The following is a 20494-nucleotide window of genomic DNA, read 5'->3' on the forward strand; positions in this document are numbered from 1 at the left end:
CCAAAACACCGCACCACTGACCACATCTACACTCTGCACAGCCTCATCAAGAGCCACGTTTACAATACAAAGAACGGGAAGATATACGCTTGTTTTGTGGTCTTCATGAAGGCCTTTGACTCAGTGTGGCACCCAGGACTATTCCTAAAACTGCTGGGGAGTGGACGTCATCCGAAGCTCCTACACTGAGAACAGTTGCAGTGTGAAGGTCAACGGAAGGAGGACGGCCTATTTCAAACAGAGCCGAGGAGTTAAACAAAGCTTCAGCCTCAGTCCAACGCTCTTTAACATCTACATCAATGAGCTGGCGGTGGCCCTAGAGTCCTCCTCAGTACCAGGACTCACCCTCCATGACACCCAGGTGAAGTTTCTGCTGTATGCGGATGACCTCGTGCTGTTATCAACAACGGAGAAAGGCCTCCAAGATCATCTGAAAATACTAGACCTTGAGAAGCACATGGGCACTGCCAATCAACCAGAAGATAACGAATATCATGGTGTTCCAGAAAAGAAAGCAGAAACCTACTGGCCATCCTCTACCTTTATGATAGACAACCGTCTACTTACAGAAACCAACAAGTACACCTACCTGGGCCTAGACTCCATCATTGCCCCAATCCTTCTGTACGGCAGTGAGGTCTGGGGCCCAGTCTCATACCCAAATTGGTCAAAGTGGGACGCAGGGCCGACTGAAATATTCCACCTAGAGTTCTGCAAGTATCTTCTCCTAGTCCATCGGAGCACATCAAACAGCGCCTGCCGAGCAGGGCTGGGCAGATTCCCACTATACATCGCAATAAAGAGGAAGGCACGGTCATTCAAGGCTCATCTACAAAGTAGCAGTCCCAGCTCCTACCATCACAAAGCCTTCCTACACCAGGAAGCCACCACAACAAAAATAACCCAAAGCCAGTCTGACCAAGCCATCAACCTACACGGCCTGATAAAAGGTGAAATCCAGAAGATGATACACAACGTCAAAGAGGAATATCTCAGCATCTGGAGGAACGACATAAACAAATCCCAGAGACTGACGATTTACCAGAACCTACAGAGGGAGTACAAACTGGCCCCATATCTAGAGAAACTAGAAAACCCCAAAGAGCGACAGATCCTGAGCCGATACAGACTGAGCGCCCATAGTCTACTCATCGAATCCGGGCGGCACCGACAGAACTACAAGCCCCGAGAGAGCAGACTCTGCCAGCAGCGCCCCCAGGAGGCCGTGGAGGATGAGGCCCACTTCCTGCTGAGGTGCCCCAAATACTCCGCAGTGAGGGACACTCACTTCAAGAGACTGTCTGATCTCCTCCCAGACTTCGCCTCCATGGAGAAGGAAGAGAAACTACCAATAATACTGGGGGAAGATGAAAGTGCAGCGGCCATAGCAGCGGAATATGTCAGTGCCTGCCACAGACTAAGAGGAGCCGGATATGTCATGGACTCCTGTACCCCACCCTGGAAACATCCTTATCCCCCGACTAAAGAGCCGGATATGTCATGGACTCCTGTACCCCACCCTGGAAACATCCTTATCCCCCGACTAAAGAGCCGGATATGTCATGGACCCCTATACCCCACCCTGGAAACATCCTTATCCCCCGACTAAAGAGCCGGATATGTCATGGACTCCTGTACCCCACCCTGGAAACATCCTTATCCCCCGACTAAAGAGCCGGATATGTCATGGACTCCTGTACCCCACCCTGGAAACATCCTTATCCCCCGACTAAAGAGCCGGATATGTCATGGACCCCTATACCCCACCCTGGAAACATCCTTATCCCCCGACTAAAGAGCCGGATATGTCATGGACCCCTATACCCCACCCTGGAAACATCCTTATCCCCCGACTAAAGAGCCGGATATGTCATGGACTCCTATACCCCACCCTGGAAACATCCTTATCACCCGACTAAAGAGCTTGATACGTCATGGACTCCTATACCCCACCATAGACATGTCCCCTATCCTCTAAAAGGAGCCTGATAACGTCATGGACCTCTATATGCCTCCCTACCCCACCCCCTATTCCCCTATTTTTACCATATGCTTTGGCAATGCTAACATGTACTTAGTCCTGCCAATAAAGCTAATATGAATTATAATTTGAGAGGGGCAAGGAGGGAAAGGTAGAGAAAAAGAGACACAAGGAGGGAAAGGGTGCGAGAGAGAGAGAGAGAGAGAGAGAGAGAGAGAGAGTGACACAAGGAGGGAAAGGGTGCGAGAGAGAGAGAGAGAGAGAGAGAGAGAGAGAGAGTGACACAAGGAGGGAAAGGGTGCGAGAGAGAGAGAGAGAGAGAGAGAGAGAGTGACACAAGGAGGGAAAGGGTGCGAGAGAGAGAGAGAGAGTGACACAAGGAGGGAAAGGGTGCGAGAGAGAGAGAGAGAGTGACACAAGGAGGGAAAGGGTGCGAGAGAGAGAGAGAGAGTGACACAAGGAGGGAAAGGGTGCGAGAGAGAGAGAGAGAGAGAGAGAGAGTGACACAAGGAGGGAAAGGGTGCGAGAGAGAGAGAGAGAGTGACACAAGGAGGGAAAGGGTGCGAGAGAGAGAGAGAGAGTGACACAAGGAGGGAAAGGGTGCGAGAGAGAGAGAGAGAGTGACACAAGGAGGGAAAGGGTGCGAGAGAGAGAGAGAGAGAGAGAGAGTGACACAAGGAGGGAAAGGGTGCGAGAGAGAGAGAGAGAGAGAGAGTGACACAAGGAGGGAAAGGGTGCGAGAGAGAGAGAGAGAGAGAGAGTGACACAAGGAGGGAAAGGGTGCGAGAGAGAGAGAGAGAGAGAGAGTGACACAAGGAGGGAAAGGGTGCGAGAGAGAGAGAGAGAGAGAGTGACACAAGGAGGGAAAGGGTGCGAGAGAGAGAGAGAGAGAGAGTGACACAAGGAGGGAAAGGGTGCGAGAGAGAGAGAGAGAGAGACACACAAGGAGGGAAAGGGTGCGAGAGAGAGAGAGAGAGAGACACACAAGGAGGGAAAGGGTGCGAGAGAGAGAGAGAGAGAGACACACAAGGAGGGAAAGGGTGCGAGAGAGAGAGAGACACACAAGGAGGGAAAGGGCAAGAGACAAGGAGGGAATGGGCGACAGAGAGAAAGAGGGCGACAGAGAGAAAGAGGGCGACAGAGAGAAAGAGGGCGACAGAGAGAAAGAGGGCGACAGAGAGAAAGAGGGCGACAGAGAGAAAGAGGGCGACAGAGAGAAAGAGGGCGACAGAGAGAAAGAGGGCGACAGAGAGAAAGAGGGCGACAGAGAGAAAGAGGGCGACAGAGAGAAAGAGGGCGACAGAGAGAAAGAGGGCGACAGAGAGAAAGAGGGCGACAGAGAGAAAGAGGGCGACAGAGAGAAAGAGGGCGACAGAGAGAAAGAGGGCGACAGAGAGAAAGAGGGCGACAGAGAGAAAGAGGGCGACAGAGAGAAAGAGGGCGACAGAGAGAAAGAGGGCGACAGAGAGAAAGAGGGCGACAGAGAGAAAGAGGGCGACAGAGAGAAAGAGGGCGACAGAGAGAAAGAGGGCGACAGAGAGAAAGAGGGCGACAGAGAGAAAGAGGGCGACAGAGAGAAAGAGGGCGACAGAGAGAAAGAGGGCGACAGAGAGAAAGAGGGCGACAGAGAAAGAGGGCGACAGAGAAAGAGGGCGACAGAGAAAGAGGGCGACAGAGAAAGAGGGCGACAGAGAAAGAGGGCGACAGAGAAAGAGGGCGACAGAGAAAGAGGGCGACAGAGAGAGAGGGCGACAGAGAGAGAGGGCGACAGAGAGAAAGAGGGCGACAGAGAGAAAGAGGGCGACAGAGAGAAAGAGGGCGACAGAGAGAAAGAGGGCGACAGAGAGAAAGAGGGCGACAGAGAGAAAGAGGGCGACAGAGAGAAAGAGGGCGACAGAGAGAAAGAGGGCGACAGAGAGAAAGAGGGCGACAGAGAGAAAGAGGGCGACAGAGAGAAAGAGGGCGACAGAGAAAGAGGGCGACAGAGAGAGGGCGACAGAGAAAGAGGGCGACAGAGAGAGAGGGCGACAGAGAGAGAGGGCGACAGAGAGAAAGAGGGCGACAGAGAGAAAGAGGGCGACAGAGAGAAAGAGGGCGACAGAGAGAAAGAGGGCGACAGAGAGAAAGAGGGCGACAGAGAGAAAGAGGGCGACAGAGAGAAAGAGGGCGACAGAGAAAGAGGGCGACAGAGAAAGAGGGCGACAGAGAAAGAGGGCGACAGAGAAAGAGGGCGACAGAGAAAGAGGGCGACAGAGAAAGAGGGCGACAGAGAAAGAGGGCGACAGAGAAAGAGGGCGACAGAGAAAGAGGGCGACAGAGAAAGAGGGCGACAGAGAAAGAGGGCGACAGAGAAAGAGGGCGACAGAGAAAGAGGGCGACAGAGAAAGAGGGCGACAGAGAAAGAGGGCGACAGAGAAAGAGGGCGACAGAGAAAGAGGGCGACAGAGAAAGAGGGCGACAGAGAAAGAGGGCGACAGAGAAAGAGGGCGACAGAGAAAGAGGGCGACAGAGAAAGAGGGCGACAGAGAAAGAGGGCGACAGAGAAAGAGGGCGACAGAGAAAGAGGGCGACAGAGAAAGAGGGCGACAGAGAAAGAGGGCGACAGAGAAAGAGGGCGACAGAGAAAGAGGGCGACAGAGAGAAAGAGGGCGACAGAGAGAAAGAGGGCGACAGAGAGAGGTTACTGATGTAGACATGAGAACAAAGAATAGGATGTCATGAGTTATGAGTGAACGTGCTGGAATAAGGTGTTATCTGAGCATGCTCGTGTGCTGATAGTCTTCGGCGTGCTCGAATAATATGTTCGAGTTGACAGCCACAACACATGTAGGGACTCTGCCTGTTTGTTAAAACCTATTTTTGGAGCACGCCACAGACACTCTATTGGAATCTGAGCATGCTGAGATAACACCTTATCAGAGCACGTTCACTCATCACTAGATGTCACATGTGGCAGGAATCTGCCATTACAATCTTACTATGGAAACTCTCGCTGTGGTTGTATATGTCCTTATATAACTGATAAGCTGTTTTGTAGTAATTTGATGCTAATGCTGAAAAAGAAGCTTTAAAGTCACATGCAAAATAATCAGGGGGTGCATTTGGGGGGGATCGACATACTGATGGCATATACATGCCCTCAAAGCACCTCCAGCTAATTTGCATTCAATTTTGATGACTGACTAGAACAGAACAAGAACCCCATTTTGGGGGACAGGTCTACACAGAGATGCCGCTAGTTTCAACAGTGAAATCGCCCTGACAGATTCCCTTTAAGAATATGCAAACTCAATTCTGTGACGGGTGAAATTCACTGCAAACAAGAAGAGCAGCCTTAGAGATCGTTCACATGGGACGGATCCACTGAGAATCTGCAGCCAAAAACCGTGCAGATTCTGTTGCAGAAATGCTGTGGATTTGCTGCAGATTTCACACTTTCACGGGTCGATACCGGCAGCAGAAGCTCTGTGCCGTGTGCGGGTGACACTGTAAGCAGAGATCCGGAAAATGGTGGGGAAACTAATGCAAAAAAAATAATTAAAAAATGAAAAAAAAAAAAAAATATATATATATATATATATATATATATATATATATATATATATATATATATATATATATATATATATATATATATATTATAATAATAATAATCGGGTATCTAAAATGTGAACAAAACTTTATAATACAGAGATATTGTAATATCCACATAACTGGAATCAATTGTAGGGAAAACAAACAACAAGACTGAGAATCTTACCCGACTCCGTGTCCATTGGCATGAGACCTTCCGGTGATGAGCTGTGGACTACTGGAGAGACGATAGCGGACAGCCGGTAGGACACCGAGATCAGCCGTGATACCAGCCGTCTCCACTGCTCCACATCCGAGACGTCCCTGTGCACAATGAAAATCGGCACGCTAAAGGGGTATTCCCATCTCCAAGATATGTAGTAGGTTTATGGATAATAATAATAATATTGGCAAATATCTACAATTAGAAATGTGGTATAGTTCTCCTGATTCGCTATGTCACTTACCCCATGTGCAGGGTATTGTATTAACTTGGGTATCCATGGTCACGACAACTTATATAGTGACAGTTGTATCTAAGCTACTGCAACGCCATGCACATGGGGTAAGTGACATAGCTTATCAGAAGAACTATATGACATTTCTAGCTGGAGATATTTGCTATTATTATTTCACCCATTACATACTGGGAATAACCCTTTAATGGCTCTGCAGCTTTAGACCAACAGTTAAAAAAAAGTTACAAAAATCTCCTAATCCTTGGTCATAGGAGTCATACTAATGTATTCTCTATCTGGTAAATAGGTCATAAGTTTTTTTTACCCCTAAACAAGGCAATTTTTCACTATTTTTCTTGTGATGTTTTTAATTTTCAGTCTATGGAGTTGTATGCAGCTTATTTTTTTTGCATGGCGAGCTGACTATTTTATTGATACCATTTTGGGGCACATACTCCATTTAGATCGTTTCTTATTTTGGCGCCTATTTTTTATTTTTTTTTCTTTACAGCATTTAACATACAGCATCGTACGTCAATTAACTTTATATTTTGATAGTTTGGATTTTTACGATACAGAATATGATTATTTTTACATTTTTTCAATTATTTCTAATTTTTATTGAAAGATTTTCAGGTTTTTTTGCAAGATGCAAACGTGATCGAAAGAAAAAAATAAATAAAAAAAAGACGTATACAGTAACAGATTGTAATGAAAACAGATTAAACCAGATACGTCATAGATGGGCAGTAAATTATACTATTTACATTTCTTATATATGTAACTATCTGAAAAGGAGGGAGGACGTACAAGACTTAAAGAGTCAGGGGGCACTGAATCACTGCCTGCAAGCAGGTTATCTGATGGAGAGCGGACATGGAGTGTCTATCTACACAAAGCAATTAACAGGTAGATGACAATGTAGGATAACCATCTGGGCCAGAACAAGTTTTCTATTTTCAAGTGTTCTATTTTTTTAAAACTTTTTTTTTTTCTTTTTAGTCCCCTTAGGGCACTGGAACCTGCGATCATTTGATAACTTATACTACATATCACAATAAACACAAAGATTGACAGGGGAATGTAAATGGTTAACAGCAGCAGACAGAGCTCAGCGCTAGCCGTGGCTGTTAAGACACAGATTCCTGATATATAATTTAGCTGCCATCTGCATTATTATGGAGCAGGCTCAGCTCCAGGACCGATCTATCGGTCGCACGGTGTAAAAAGGTTATAGGGAACCTGTCAGGTCCCCTGTGCCGCCCCCAGAACCACCAGCAGTTGTGTCTACGTTGTTCCTCTGAAGGCAGGTCTTCTTCGCTTCCGATCATCTGCAGTTCCTCTAATGCCGGGTGTTCGCGTGCCGGCTTCAGAAGAACAGCGAAGTGACAGAAAGAGGCCGCTCATATAGCGCTAGCGATGACCCCAGCGCTTGTAAGCCATATTATCACTCCCACGTGGGTGTTATAACATGCCAAGTGGCTGACTAGTCTGGGGACACCAATGCCCATTCAACTAGTCAAAGGCCTCATTTACATATCATACACAGACTTTACAAAATACTTTTTCTAAACATCTGTTTATACGTGTAATATAATACCGGGGCTGTTAGGCAGGATTTATATATGCAAGCGCAAATGCTGGTGGTTCTAGAGGCATGGGGGGACCCGACAGGTTCCCTTTAAAGAATATCACTGTACCTGCCAGCAGCCACCACTAGGGGGAGCTTATGAGTATGCGGTAAACTCACACGCTCCCTCTAGTGGTGACAGCAGCCAGTCAGAATAATGTCTCTAAAGTCCAAGTCTACAGAAATTATGAGCTCTGCATCAGGAAAATACATCTCTGACCACTATAAAGACATATTAAGAAATTAACCAGGATAGAATATTCAGACTAATCAGTTTTTTAATGGCGAATACCCACCGATTAATTACTTACCCCATAGAAAACTGCTGCAGGGCTCCAATAATACAGTGTACGCGGCCATAGAGGGGAAAGGAGGCGGCTGCTTCCAGCAATGAATTCTCTGCCTTCGTGATTTCATACTCAAGGCTATCCATCAGCAGCCGAATAACTGAAGAAAAGCAAATTATATTACTGCATCAACCCTCCAATGGACACTTTACCGCAGATTTCCTCTTCTATATGAAATGCAGAACAGAAAACACCTAGATCCATTATTGGGGGAACACAAGCATCTACCAGAAAAAAAATGCTAAAATGTAAATGATAATGAGCCAAGAGTGATGGATTCGTGTACACATCTACTCCGTCCTTGGTGACAGATCTCCAATATGGAAATAAAGGAGGAACGGGAGCGTCGCGAGGAGCAGGAAAGCTGCGCAGGACGCCGGAAGGTGAGAATATCATGATTTATTTTTTTTTTATTTTAATTTTTTTTATTTTTTAACAATTATATAGTTCCCAGGGTGGAGGAGTCTCCTCTCCTCTCCTCCACCCTGGGTACCAACCGCACATGATCCGCTTACTTCCCGCATGGTGTGCATAGCCGCATGCGGGAAGTAAGCGGATCAATGCATTCCTGCAATGCAATTCCTAAACGTGTGCACATAGTCTAAAAGAAATTATATGCAGAGAGCTCCCCCTTGTGGTGGCAACTGGAAACACATTCTATCAATTAAAGGGGTATTCCTCATTTAGCGATCCAAAGAAAGAAGTGGCTGCGGCACTGGAGCTAGCACGTGGCCCCCTTGAGTGTTTTTCAGTGTGGCTCCATTTCCCTGTATAATTGGGTGCTTGAGAGCACCGCTGCTGTGCAGGAGAATAGTTCTCAGGATCGGAGGGGATGCCAGAGATCTGACCCCCTGTGATCATAAAATAATAGCATATGCTAGTGATCTGCTATGTCACAGATACATGTGAGAAGATCTTTCATACTATTCTGACCCTAAAGGGGTTATCCACCTTTGAGGACAATTTTATTTTTTTTTTAATTTTTATTTTTTTTTTCTTTGTACGTGAGTAATTGCTAAATATAATTTTTGCAATTGAGTATAACGAAACACATTGCATCGTTTTGCCTTTTATAGCCTCTAGTGTTGTACTGTGTTGTGCTGGCTGCAGAATGAGTGAAAGGAGAATACATCAGTGAGCTCGCTGTGATGGTCTGATGGGAAGTTGTTTTGTTTGTTTTGTTTGTTTGTTTGTTTGTTTGTTTTCTTAACTCTTATCTGCATTTTTCCGAGATCCTCTCTGCTGATTTTTGCCCATAGATCACATGAAAGTTGAATCTGCCAGGAAACAAAGAGCCAAAAACGGGAAAAAAGTGGAACATTTTTAATGAGACCCAATTGCAAAAATGTTTTGTGTTTTTTTTATCCTAAATATTTGGCAACGATCGGGCCCTGGTGTTGATGTCCCAGAGGCGCCGATCAGAAGGGAGAGGGAATCCCCTCTCTCCCAGCCTTCTAAATGCTGCAATTGATATGGACCGCAGCATTTAGAGGGTTAAATGGCCTTGGGCAGTGCGGGCACCGCTCCTGGAAATAACAGCCGGGACTCCGCTTCAACTTAAGCCGAGCTCCTTGTGGCGATCACAGCTCAACTGTGCTGCGCGCAATCGACATGACGCACCCATACGTCGGGAACGCCTGTCTGACCATGACGCAGTGATACATTAAAGGTCGTGAAAGTGCTAAATGTCTGCATTAAAAAAAAATTACCTTCCCAAACCAACATTGCTCCTGTTCTTTGAGCCCGATATCCCCCACTGGTCTTCAGACATAAACTATGTCAGGTAACCGCTGCAGCCAATCAGCGAACATAGGGGTCTGAGCATAAAAGCGTCGCTGGTCTGTTCGAGAAGTGTATTTTTTTTTTCTTTCAAATGTATGTAGCACATTGCAGCAATTAAGGGGTTGTCCAAAAGTGGGCAATCCCTTAAAGGGACTTTCAACTTTTTTTTTTTTCAGAGGCCAGGGGAAAAAGACACAAGAGGGATCTGCCGCCAGTCCCAGTGGCTATCTGACCGCTGATTTAGTGACTAGTGGTCAGGTTGCCAGCACTTCCAGTCCCAGCAGAGATAGTCTGAGCGGTGGGGCGGATATCAGTCGTAAATATTGCCGCCTCACCACCACCAGAGCTGCCGCCTCACCACCACCAGAGCTGCCGCCTCACCACCACCCGAGCTGCCGCACCCCCGACCTTCTGCCTCTTCCTCATTATCCTACACAATGTAAGTCCGCAAGGACAGGGTCCTCTCCCCTCTGTACCAGCCTGTCATTGTAAATTTGTTTACTGTAAACGATATCTATAACCCTGTATGTAACCCCTTTCTCATGTATAGCACCATGGAATTAATGGTGCTATATAAATAAAAAAATATAGTTTTTTTCTTTTATACATATGCTTAAGATTTTTTTTTTTTTTTTTTTTTTTTAGAAACAAAGATAGCAAAACACACCTTTAAACGGGGTAACAAAGTTTAATATAAATTAAATATAAGCCAGTGATAACGAACCCTTTAGGGTGTTTCTCTCCACAAAGCTGCGGCTGTCTATGTAGACGGACTGATCGTTGCCCTCTCGGTGCCCGTCTTGTGCCATCTGACCCAGCGTGGCCTCCAGACCCTCCTGATGGATCAAGAAATTCAGCAAGTAGGAAGCGGTCACACAATCAAAGTGCTTGGTGCTCGTGCTGAGATCCAACGCCGCTTGCAGCAGAACCAGAAGTTTCTCCGGCTTCTGAAAAAATAAATGAAGACGTTACCGGTCTACCCTCCAGCTTCAAAGTCGTGGCAATGAGGCGCCCAAAGGGCCGGCGCCTACAGCAAAGGGCTGGATTGCCATTTTTTTTTTTTTTTTTTTTTTTTTTTAGTAATTTTGCTGCCGAAAAATTAAAGCAATGATGAAAGTTGGTTATTTTTTCAAGAATATAACTTTGTGATTTTTTGGTTTTGCTGTGAGTTAAATACCTGGGATACCTGCAAGTCCAAAGGGAAAAGTATCTTAGGGAGACTAATGGCTTCTGATACATGACGGCAGTCCTAAGAGCTAATAAGGAAGACTAATGTATGCACAGTAAGTGTATGTCATCTCCTGCAGTAAAGGAGCAGATCACTAATTCCTCACGTTGCACCTTGATGCGTTCAATGACAGGTGAGCTCATTCTCTCATTAGCTGGGACCTGCTGATCGCACCGTGATGCAATTACACGGATAGCTAGTTTATGGATAAGTAGTCCAGTAAGGAGACCGAGCGTCACGCTCAGCACTTACATATATATGTAGTTTTCTGTAATGCTTTCTTTACAAGGACTTGTGTGCATACAGTCCGACTCTACCCCTCAAACGTCCCATAGAGGGTCTATCACCCCAACCAGTATCATACTTTGCACTGATGAAAGAGGCGAGAATCTCATACAGCCAGTATGTGAAATGGAGGCCTTTTTTTTTTTTAGAAAAGATTTTGGCTAGGCTTCATATTCTAAGTGATGTTACAAGTCTCTTTAAAGGGGTCCTGTCACCAGGTCAAAAGTGTCAAGTTTTTGCTGCTCTCCTGAGTATTATACTTTTTTTTTTTTTAATCCACCATACAGTTCCACAGATCTGATTACTAACCTATAACATTTTGACTTCACCCAAAATAATTTAGGACGTAATTGCAGTGATGATTCGAGTTGTAAACGTGAGATGGCCAACGATGAGGTTAGACTAACCAATATAGGCTACGGTACTCTACGTGGGATCTTAAACCGTGCCCGCAGTATTAAAGCAGCCAAAAACAGGAGCAAATTAACTGGCTATAATACAAATAAAAAAAAAAAGTATCAACATTTCTAGGAAAACACCCAAACCCGTTTTACCCATACAGTACAGCTCACGATTCAATAGCATTATGGAGATCATTAACACATTTGTTCCAGTACTTTAGGAGGATAAAATGTTTGTCTCTATTTGGAAATCAGGAGCTAAGAAGGTTCCATCCCTAGGAAATGGAAACGCCATGATTAAGGCTCCTAGCTGAAACGCGTTGGTCTATTTCATATGGATTTCTAGTGGTGACCAACAAATTTGTATTTTTATACTGGAATAATAAAAGTAAGCTTTTATACAATAATTATTCCACCTTGGTCTATTGTGGCTGGAGACTACTTTTCTCTTTTTTTATCCCTAGGAAATGTTCTCCCACCGAGCTTTTTTAGGTCTGAGATCCAACTAAACATGGCTTTGGTCAGGAAAGAGTGAGGTTTGAGGAAGAACACCATCTTGCGTTCGAAACGCGTCGCCATGTGCTCTCCACTTTATCCATAAGGAATTTTAATATTTTGAATAAAAGAGTATTTTATATATCATTCAACCAGAAGCTGGACTCTGTACCTTTATTGTATTAATGAGAGCGTCGTCCCCTGCCTGCTGGACCACATAATACGGTGTGCTGCCTTTTTCTCCTATTTTTTTGTAAAGCTGTACCAGTACTGTTCTTGTACTGTTGAAGCGTAAACCTTGTCGTGATGAGATTTGGAATATGTCGAAAAATCTCATTGCAGTGAACATGATCCAATACTTTTCCCCGATGATTGGAAGAAGGGAGCGCGTCACCAGAAAATGGCTCATTATTGTTTAATACTCAATAGAGAGTGTGAAAAGAAGTCTATATGCAATATACATTTATAAATGCATTCCATGTTCATGTGTCATAGCGCCCCCTGCTGTTTATCTCGTGACAGCACTGTAGGTCCACTTTCAGTGGTGGACGCACGTGCTCAGTAGCGTCCCAGCACTGTCTCTGCGCAGAGATCTGATGAGAGACAGGAGGAGAGAAATATGTCTGTCTCTCTCAATGTACTGTATGAGGTAGATGATGACTAGACTTGGGGACGATGATAGAGTTACACTTCGTTATTCCTTAGTGGGATCACTGAGGCTGTGTGGTAGACCATTTTCTCTTTAGTTCTGGAGAAGAAGACAGGGGATGAAGTATTGGCAGAAGGGGACCGCGATGGACTCCTGGGAGATCCCGCTCACAGGAAGAAAAGAGACCAAGACTGCAGCGAGTAAATAGGATGAAGAATTGGAGCAAGTTCAGAGAAGAGCGACCAGGACGGTGAGCGAACTATAAACTATGTCCTACGAGGAATGGTTAAAGGATCTGGGAATGATTATGTTGCAAAAAAGAAGGCTAAGAGGAGACTTAGTAGTCGTCTATTAATATCTGAAGAGATGTAGAGGGATCATCCTTATTCTCATTTGCACATGGAAAAACCAGAAGCAATGGAATTAAACTGAAAGGGAGACGATACAGATTAGATATTAGATAAAACTTATTGACAGTGAGGGTGATCAATGAGTGGTACAGGCTGCCACGAGAGGTGGTGAGTTCTCCTTCAATGGAAGTCTTCAAATAGAGGCTGGACAGACATCTGTCTGAGACGGTTTAGTGAGTCCTGCATTGAGGAGGGGGTTGGACATGATGACCCTGGAGGTCCCTTCCAGCTCTAACATTCTATGATTCTATGAAAATTACTGTAGAGACTATCATTTTTTCCCAAATTCATTAGAGAAACTTCTTTAAACCTTTATGTTAAAACTCTGGCCATTGAGGCCACAAAATGGACTGACGCTTCCTGATCTGTAAAGACAACTTTTCAGCCGTCTCGTTATCGACACAGACAGGATTGAAATGAGAGCTAATACCTTTATATACAGCAGATAACATTATTTTTAATAGGTAATGATCACAGCTCACCTCCTCCCTTTTCCATGATCTCTGCACAGGTCATAGAGCATGCCTGCAATACTCTACCATATAAAAAGTCTTCTGCAGACTACGGGTTTCCATGATCCATGTAATTTATATCAGAATCTAAGGAACATGATTTCCCGCATGTACAGAACTTAAAATAAAATAAAAAAATCTACATTGAGAAAAACTGATAAAATATATGTTGAATTATTGAAAAAAATGCTATAATGACGACACAAGACCAAAGATTATCATTATGTCCATTATGATGAGGTAGCTTTTTGTCTGCAACGTCAGAGGAGCAAAGGGGCACTGAAACTGGCCGGATACAGCAAAGAACTTGCAAGTGTTGCGATCACTGCCTAGGAGACAGGCCACCTCTGACTTTCTGCAGCTGGTGGCCAGTTAAAGAGACAAGGAGCAGCAAACGATAAATTTAGAAAATCCTGCCCTTATTGAGAACGAAGAGGATTTTTTAATGACAAGTTACAAAGTTGCCAGTTTTTACAAACACTTTGCAATTTTAGCCAACATTGTCACGTCGAGACAACCCCTTTTAAGAATGATCTTGGGAAAATAGGAAAGGGATTTCTACAATGATATCCATGATCTCGTATATCCTAATGTGTCCCCCCCCCCCTTGCGGCTCTGAAGTCCTGATTTTGCTGTTCTTGCGAGTTGGCCGGCAGAACTGATCACATACCGTACGATGTGCCGGGAAATAGCTGGAACAACACGAGCAGCAGCTGATAATGTGAGACAGCAGGGAAGCCAGGACTTTCATTTGCAGGATGATTACATACTTTTAGTGAGAGTTTGGCCAATACATCCCCCAAAATGATTCCTAAACCGCGTCTCACACAACAGCCAACGTACGTTTCACTATCCAATTTTCCATCACATCTCCCGTGATCCATATACCACATGGCGGATCACGTTACCCTACGGTATTACGCCAACTCCATGGATAAAAAAAAAAGATTAATCGCCTGATAAAATATATTAACAGAATATTTGAAAATAAAATTAGAAAATAGATAAAAGTCAATCAGGATCAATACACCTATGGAAATCAGAGATCTAGTTTCTGCTCACAGCTGAGATTTGGTACAATTTTATCCAGTCTACGTGATGATCTGTGGGGAACGAAATAACGCCCAATGCCATGGCCGATATTGGCCCACCGTGTGCGCAGAGCTTCAGCACTCAACACTTTGGAAACATTTTACTTACACTGGTAGGGCGCAGTCAGACGGCCGTATATATCGGACTGAGATACTATCACAATGCTCGGACTGGCCGGCGGCTTTCCCGATCTGAGCGTCACAGCTGCATAGAAATATATAGAGCTGTCACACTCGGGTCGGGAGAGCTGTCAGCCAGCCCGATTAATACGGACTTCTGACTGCGCCCTGAGATCAGACCACAGGGCTCGGACTGGCCAGTGGCTCTCCCAACCTGAGTGTGACAACTGCCTAGAAATATATGGAGCCGCCATGCTCGGGTCGGGAGAGATGACAGCCAGTCCGAGCATTGAGGACCGAGCTCAGTCCCACTTATATGGCCGTCTGATTGAGCCTCGATATCGGACTTCAGTGCTCGGACTGGCCGGTGGCTTTCCAGACCTGAACGAGACACCTGCATACAAATATGTGGAACCGCCACGCTCGGGTTGAGAGAGACGCCAGCCAGTCCGAGCATTGAGAACCGATCTCAGTCCCATTTATATGACAGTCTGACTACGCCCTCAGACCGGACCTCAGTGCTTGGACTGGCCCGGTGGCTTTCCAGACCTGAAAGCGACACCTGCATAAAAATATATGGGGCCGTCATGTGCGGCTCGGGGGGAGCCGACAGCCAGTCCATGCATTGCAGTCAGATCTTGGTCCGAGTTATACGACTGTCTGACTGCGCCCCGAGATCGGACCTCAGTTCTCGTACTGGTAGGGGGCTTTCCAGACCTGAGCACGACACCTGCATAAAAATATATAGGGCAGTCATGCTCGGCTCGGGGGAAGCCGACGGCCAGTCCGTGCATTGAAATCAGATCTCGGTCCGAGTTATACGGCTGTCTGACTGCACCCATACACTGTAGCAAACTATCAGCACAGTAGGGAGATCCGTGTAACTCTGTTTTTCAGCCACAAATGCCGAATAGGAAGGAATCCTTGAAGTGGGACCAGCACCTATCAGATACTCGTGGAATAGAATTTTGATTTGCCTTAAAATGTCTCAGGTGGAATTGCCCCTTTAAGCTTTACTACAACCCTTGGAGGTAATGCAAACTTGCACTGTGGCCCCCCAGATCAAAAAAAGTTGCAAGTCTGGGCATTAGGGTATCATTCATGTGTGAACAAACAATTCTGTGGGGTGAGCAGCCTTTCGTCTAAATCCAGACTACTTGGGCATTAATGAGGTTGCCACTATTGGGGAGGGGACTTTTTAGTTCTTTTTTCTTAAATGCATGTATTTGGTGCTAAAAATCATTTTTGCGATTGGGATTCATTACAAAATTTGCATTATTTTGGCTTTACAGGCTCTTTGTTTCCCCGCGCATTGAACTTTGAAGCGGTCTGTGGCCATAAATCTGCTGAGAGGCTCCCAGAAAAAAGACAGATATAGGAGTTAGAAATGCTCCATCCAGACTGTCTTACACTTCACTGCGACTGCGTCATTTGCAGAGACTGACTGTTGCATTCAAGGGACTAAACGGCAGTGACCGGAGCTGACTCTGCTCACTGCTGTTAAAGCCAAGTGGTGGCTGTATCACGCAGCCGCCATCTGTCCTGTGCGCGGCATGTTCAGCTCCTGAGCCTGATCCAGACACTTGCAACCATTCTGTCATACTTGTGCGAGAAAGGAGTTAAAACTTAACCAAAAACTTTCTAAAAACTGTTGATTTGTACCAGCCCATGTCCTGACACCCTACCGATCACTTGAATAAGAAGAGCTCAACTTAAGCTAAAGGTGTTGTGGTCTGAGCGATCAGTGGTGGTCTCAGGACCGAGACCCCTACTAATCAACAGTACTTCACATGGGATACAACTTATCAAAACTTTCTTAAAAGTTTACTTACACTTTAGGCCAGATTGCCTAAATTTCCAACTCTTGGCAAATAATAATAATTCTGCTACATATTAACTAAATTCCTTCCCATGAATGGTCCGCAGCTCATTTACATCAGATTATTATCTGCCGTTAATCACAAGGTCTGATAACTCCACATGGAAAGCTGCGTACCGCAGCCCGCGGAGCGTCCACCGTGGGTCGCACGGCCGTGGCTAAAGGGCTTTTGTTCCAAGTTTGGCCGTAATTACCTGGAGGCCTACAGCAGGCGGGGGCAACTTTCTCAGAAGTTCAAAGGCAAGAAGTTTCACTTCCTCAAAGGTGTTACTGATGCACTCTAGGAGAGCGTGGACATTGTTACCGCTGACCGACGGAGCGAACTGAAATACGCTCTGACAGGAGCCTGTGAAAAGAGATCATTAGTAAGGAAGAAATCTCACTAATAAGTTTCTGCTCCACAAAACAAAGCTCGTTAAGCTTTACTGCGCCCAATAAAGGAGCGCCGGGGCCCCGCAGATGTGAAACACCAAATGCACAGGCGGCTTTTTTTTTTTTTTACTTTTTTCTTCTTGCACTTATAATGAAAGACTGGATTAAATGCAGATGTTTGCGTTTCCTCCGTACACATCATTTGTGTTGGTTTTGTTGTCATCACAGGAGGACTGGCCCATAACAGTGAACAAGCTCAGTACATACACAACGCAGACCGTTCATAAAAGCAAGGGGGAAACTTGGGCTGATCAAAGAGGGAACGGCTGCTCGGTGCCGAGCACTTTAATGTGGGACACGGGTACATGGATAAGCAAACAAGAAGCTCAGACACTTTACATGACCACTACATCACATTGGAGGAAGTTATGGGGCATGAATGTCTGCAGAGTGCGGAGGACTCCATAGTCTATGGGAACTATGGAAAGAGCGGAGCAAGTTTACTTGTGCTCGATGGTAGAAGAGTCGGGAGAGCGGCTCCGGTCACTGCTCCCCGCCGTCAAGCAGACACAGCCAGACGAGTTTATCTGATCCCACCCAACTGTGTCAGCTTGACATAGGAGGACCATATACAACCTATGGAGAAAATTGGGTTTCCCAAAAATAAAACTTGTACGGGGGTACTCTTGCGCCTCTCACGTATGCATCTGAGAACCGCATCTACGCACCTTGCAGCACCAAGAAAGAAAAGTCGTGGAGTTATGGAAATTACAGGATGGATATATAGATTAACGATATGGAAATGCAGAAAAAATATTTAAAAAAAAAAAATTCCAAATATCTCAATTTATTCAGTTTCGAAAATATGAGCGCCATGCGCAGAAATACACACACTTGGACGCTTCGGCTGCTATAAATGCCACGCAGAATCATCAAGATCCGTTGCTGGCAGCTTCTTTTGCAATCGCCGATCAATGACATTTGCAGATGTGCACTGTGGGAAACAAGCCGGAGACGTTGAAGGCCATGGTAGCACATTTAGGCCACGCAGGCTGCTCACAGTACAACATTTGCCCTGGTGTTGGCGAGTTGAAAAATGGCTCCTGAGACACTTTGGAAAAATGTCCATGCCACTGGTTCTACAAGTGAAATTGGATGTTACATATCAATCAGGTCAATCAGTGTCTACCCAATCATTAGCAGGCGATGGCACGATATTGGACTACAAGCCAGATGTCCAGCTACAGGTGATCCACGGACCTTGCGCCGACACTCTCAAAGTCTATCATGGTGCAGAGCAAGACAATCATGGAGGCTGTAATGGAGACCTGTCTTCTTCAGGAATGAGTCCCGCTTTTGTCTTGGATGCAAAGATGGCTGTAGATTGATCTAGAGACCATGCATGTAATGTCATGAAGGTGTCTTCATAAGGGAATGTGAAAGTATCCTAAAAGCCGATTTTCAACATGACAATAGTAGGATGCATATTGCTCGTGCTACTATGAGCAGCCTGCGTGACCTCAACACGCTTCCATGACCTACAGCGTCTCCAGACTTGTCTCCCATCGAGCACATCTGTGACATCATTACATGATAGTTAAAGAGCAGCTGCCAGCGGCGGATCTTGATGATTTGCTGAGCGCATTCAGCACAGCAGGACATTCCTCAGACGACCATTAATAACCTCACAGACAGCAGCTGAGGCTGTAAATGCCGGGATTTCTGCATGTGGTGCTCATACTCTACTGAATAAATTGAGATATTTAAAAAATTTTGTTTCCATTTTTTCATCATTGGCATATCGTTATCATGTCTATCCATCCTGTGATTTCCATAATCCCACAACTTTTCTTTCTTGGTGGTCCAATTTCAATGCTGAAAAGTCTACTTTAAGAATGGGGTCGTGACCTGCCATTGATGTGTATATGAAACGCTCCTTTAAAAATGGCAGATCACGTGCTAAATCCCCAATTTTCGTCTCAATATGAACCTTTAAGAGGTTATTGATAATTACATCCCCCATTCAATCCGGACTTTATTATTGCAGCGCTGTAGCGGTGCTATTAATCTAAGCTCCCTTATTATACATACCAGACGCCGTTATCGGTGTCGGTCTCCAGCAGTTTATGACCTGCCGGATCGCTCCAGTGTTTGCTGGGCAATCCAGAAGTCACCACTCAATGTAAATCTATGAGAGCCAGAACGTGGCCCTCATACATTGAGAACTTGTGACTGTCACCTCTGACTTCCGGTCACGAGATGGCGGCACGGGGACCGGAACGGCTCCAGGAAGAGCTGAAGATGGCGGTTGGTAAATATAACATTAGGGTCAGGGACCGAACTGGTGCAGATATCTGCTGACCTGCATGAGTGCCGGGTGTCAGACCCAAACCAATTTTATAATATACAAGGTAGGTATAATCAACTTAGTCCCGGAAAATCCCTTTTAGTGCTGGTAAATCCCTTAAAACGGTTATTCACATCTTCATAGATGGGTATTACTGGATAGAGCTTGTATATACAAGCAATTTTGCAATTCACTGCTTATTAAAATTTGCATTAGTTCCTGAGATATTAACATTTTTTGTTTTGCTTAGCGCTCGTTGCCTTGGAGACCGACCACCACTTCTAGACAATAAAGTATGTGCAGTAACTACAAGCTCTTTCTCTTGAGCTTGCAAGCGGTTTAAAAGCTGGCCAGGATTGATGGAGAACGCAGTTGCTTCCTAATATCGACCAGCTTCAGCCTAGTGCTTATAAGCTAAACAGAAGTAGTGGTCTGTTTCCTAGGCAACGAGCTGTAAACAGAAAAAAAAAAAGTTTTAATAGCTCAAGAACAGTTGCAAATTTTAATAAGCCGTAAATTGTAAAAGATGGTATTTACAAGCTCTATGCAACAAAATCCACAAATAAAGATGGAAATTGTCATGATCCAGGCCAGGGTTTGTTTCATGTTATTCTCTCCCCGGTCTGGTCATGTGGGGGTTAACCTTCTCTGCCTCGTTTTGGATTCTGTGTGGCTATTTCAGTCTGCTGTGGCCTGCAAACCAATGTCAGTGATCGTGATAGTTCATGCTCCCAGGGTAGTGCAGCTGAACCCTTGATACCGTGTTTTGTCCTTTGCCCGTTTACTCTGCTCCAGTGACTTCCCTTTCCTGCCACCCCGCTTGTCTTCGTGTTCGCTCCCTGTGCTTGGACCTCTTGGAATGTGACCCGGCTTGTCCTCTGACCTGCTTGACTGTCTCTCGTCTCTTATCTCTGCTCCCGTCTGGCTCTGACTT

General features: G+C 45.4%; 1 protein-coding gene across 4 annotated transcripts in view; it reads right to left on the bottom strand.

The window, feature by feature from the left end:
* The window catches only part of THADA (THADA armadillo repeat containing), a 629866-nt gene that overhangs the window by 561659 nt on the left and 47713 nt on the right, over window positions 1-20494 (bottom strand). For all 4 annotated transcript variants that reach the window (XM_077282381.1, XM_077282382.1, XM_077282380.1 and 1 more), the window contains exons 16-19: window positions 17036-17187; window positions 10496-10718; window positions 7954-8089; window positions 5742-5878 (exon numbers count right to left, since the gene is read on the bottom strand). In XM_077282381.1, the coding sequence (XP_077138496.1) occupies window positions 5742-5878; window positions 7954-8089; window positions 10496-10718; window positions 17036-17187 (648 nt within the window). The remainder of the gene's footprint in view (window positions 1-5741; window positions 5879-7953; window positions 8090-10495; window positions 10719-17035; window positions 17188-20494) is intronic.

Source organism: Ranitomeya variabilis, chromosome 2 (genome assembly GCF_051348905.1).
Source record: "Ranitomeya variabilis isolate aRanVar5 chromosome 2, aRanVar5.hap1, whole genome shotgun sequence".
Classification (NCBI taxonomy): domain Eukaryota; kingdom Metazoa; phylum Chordata; class Amphibia; order Anura; family Dendrobatidae; genus Ranitomeya; species Ranitomeya variabilis.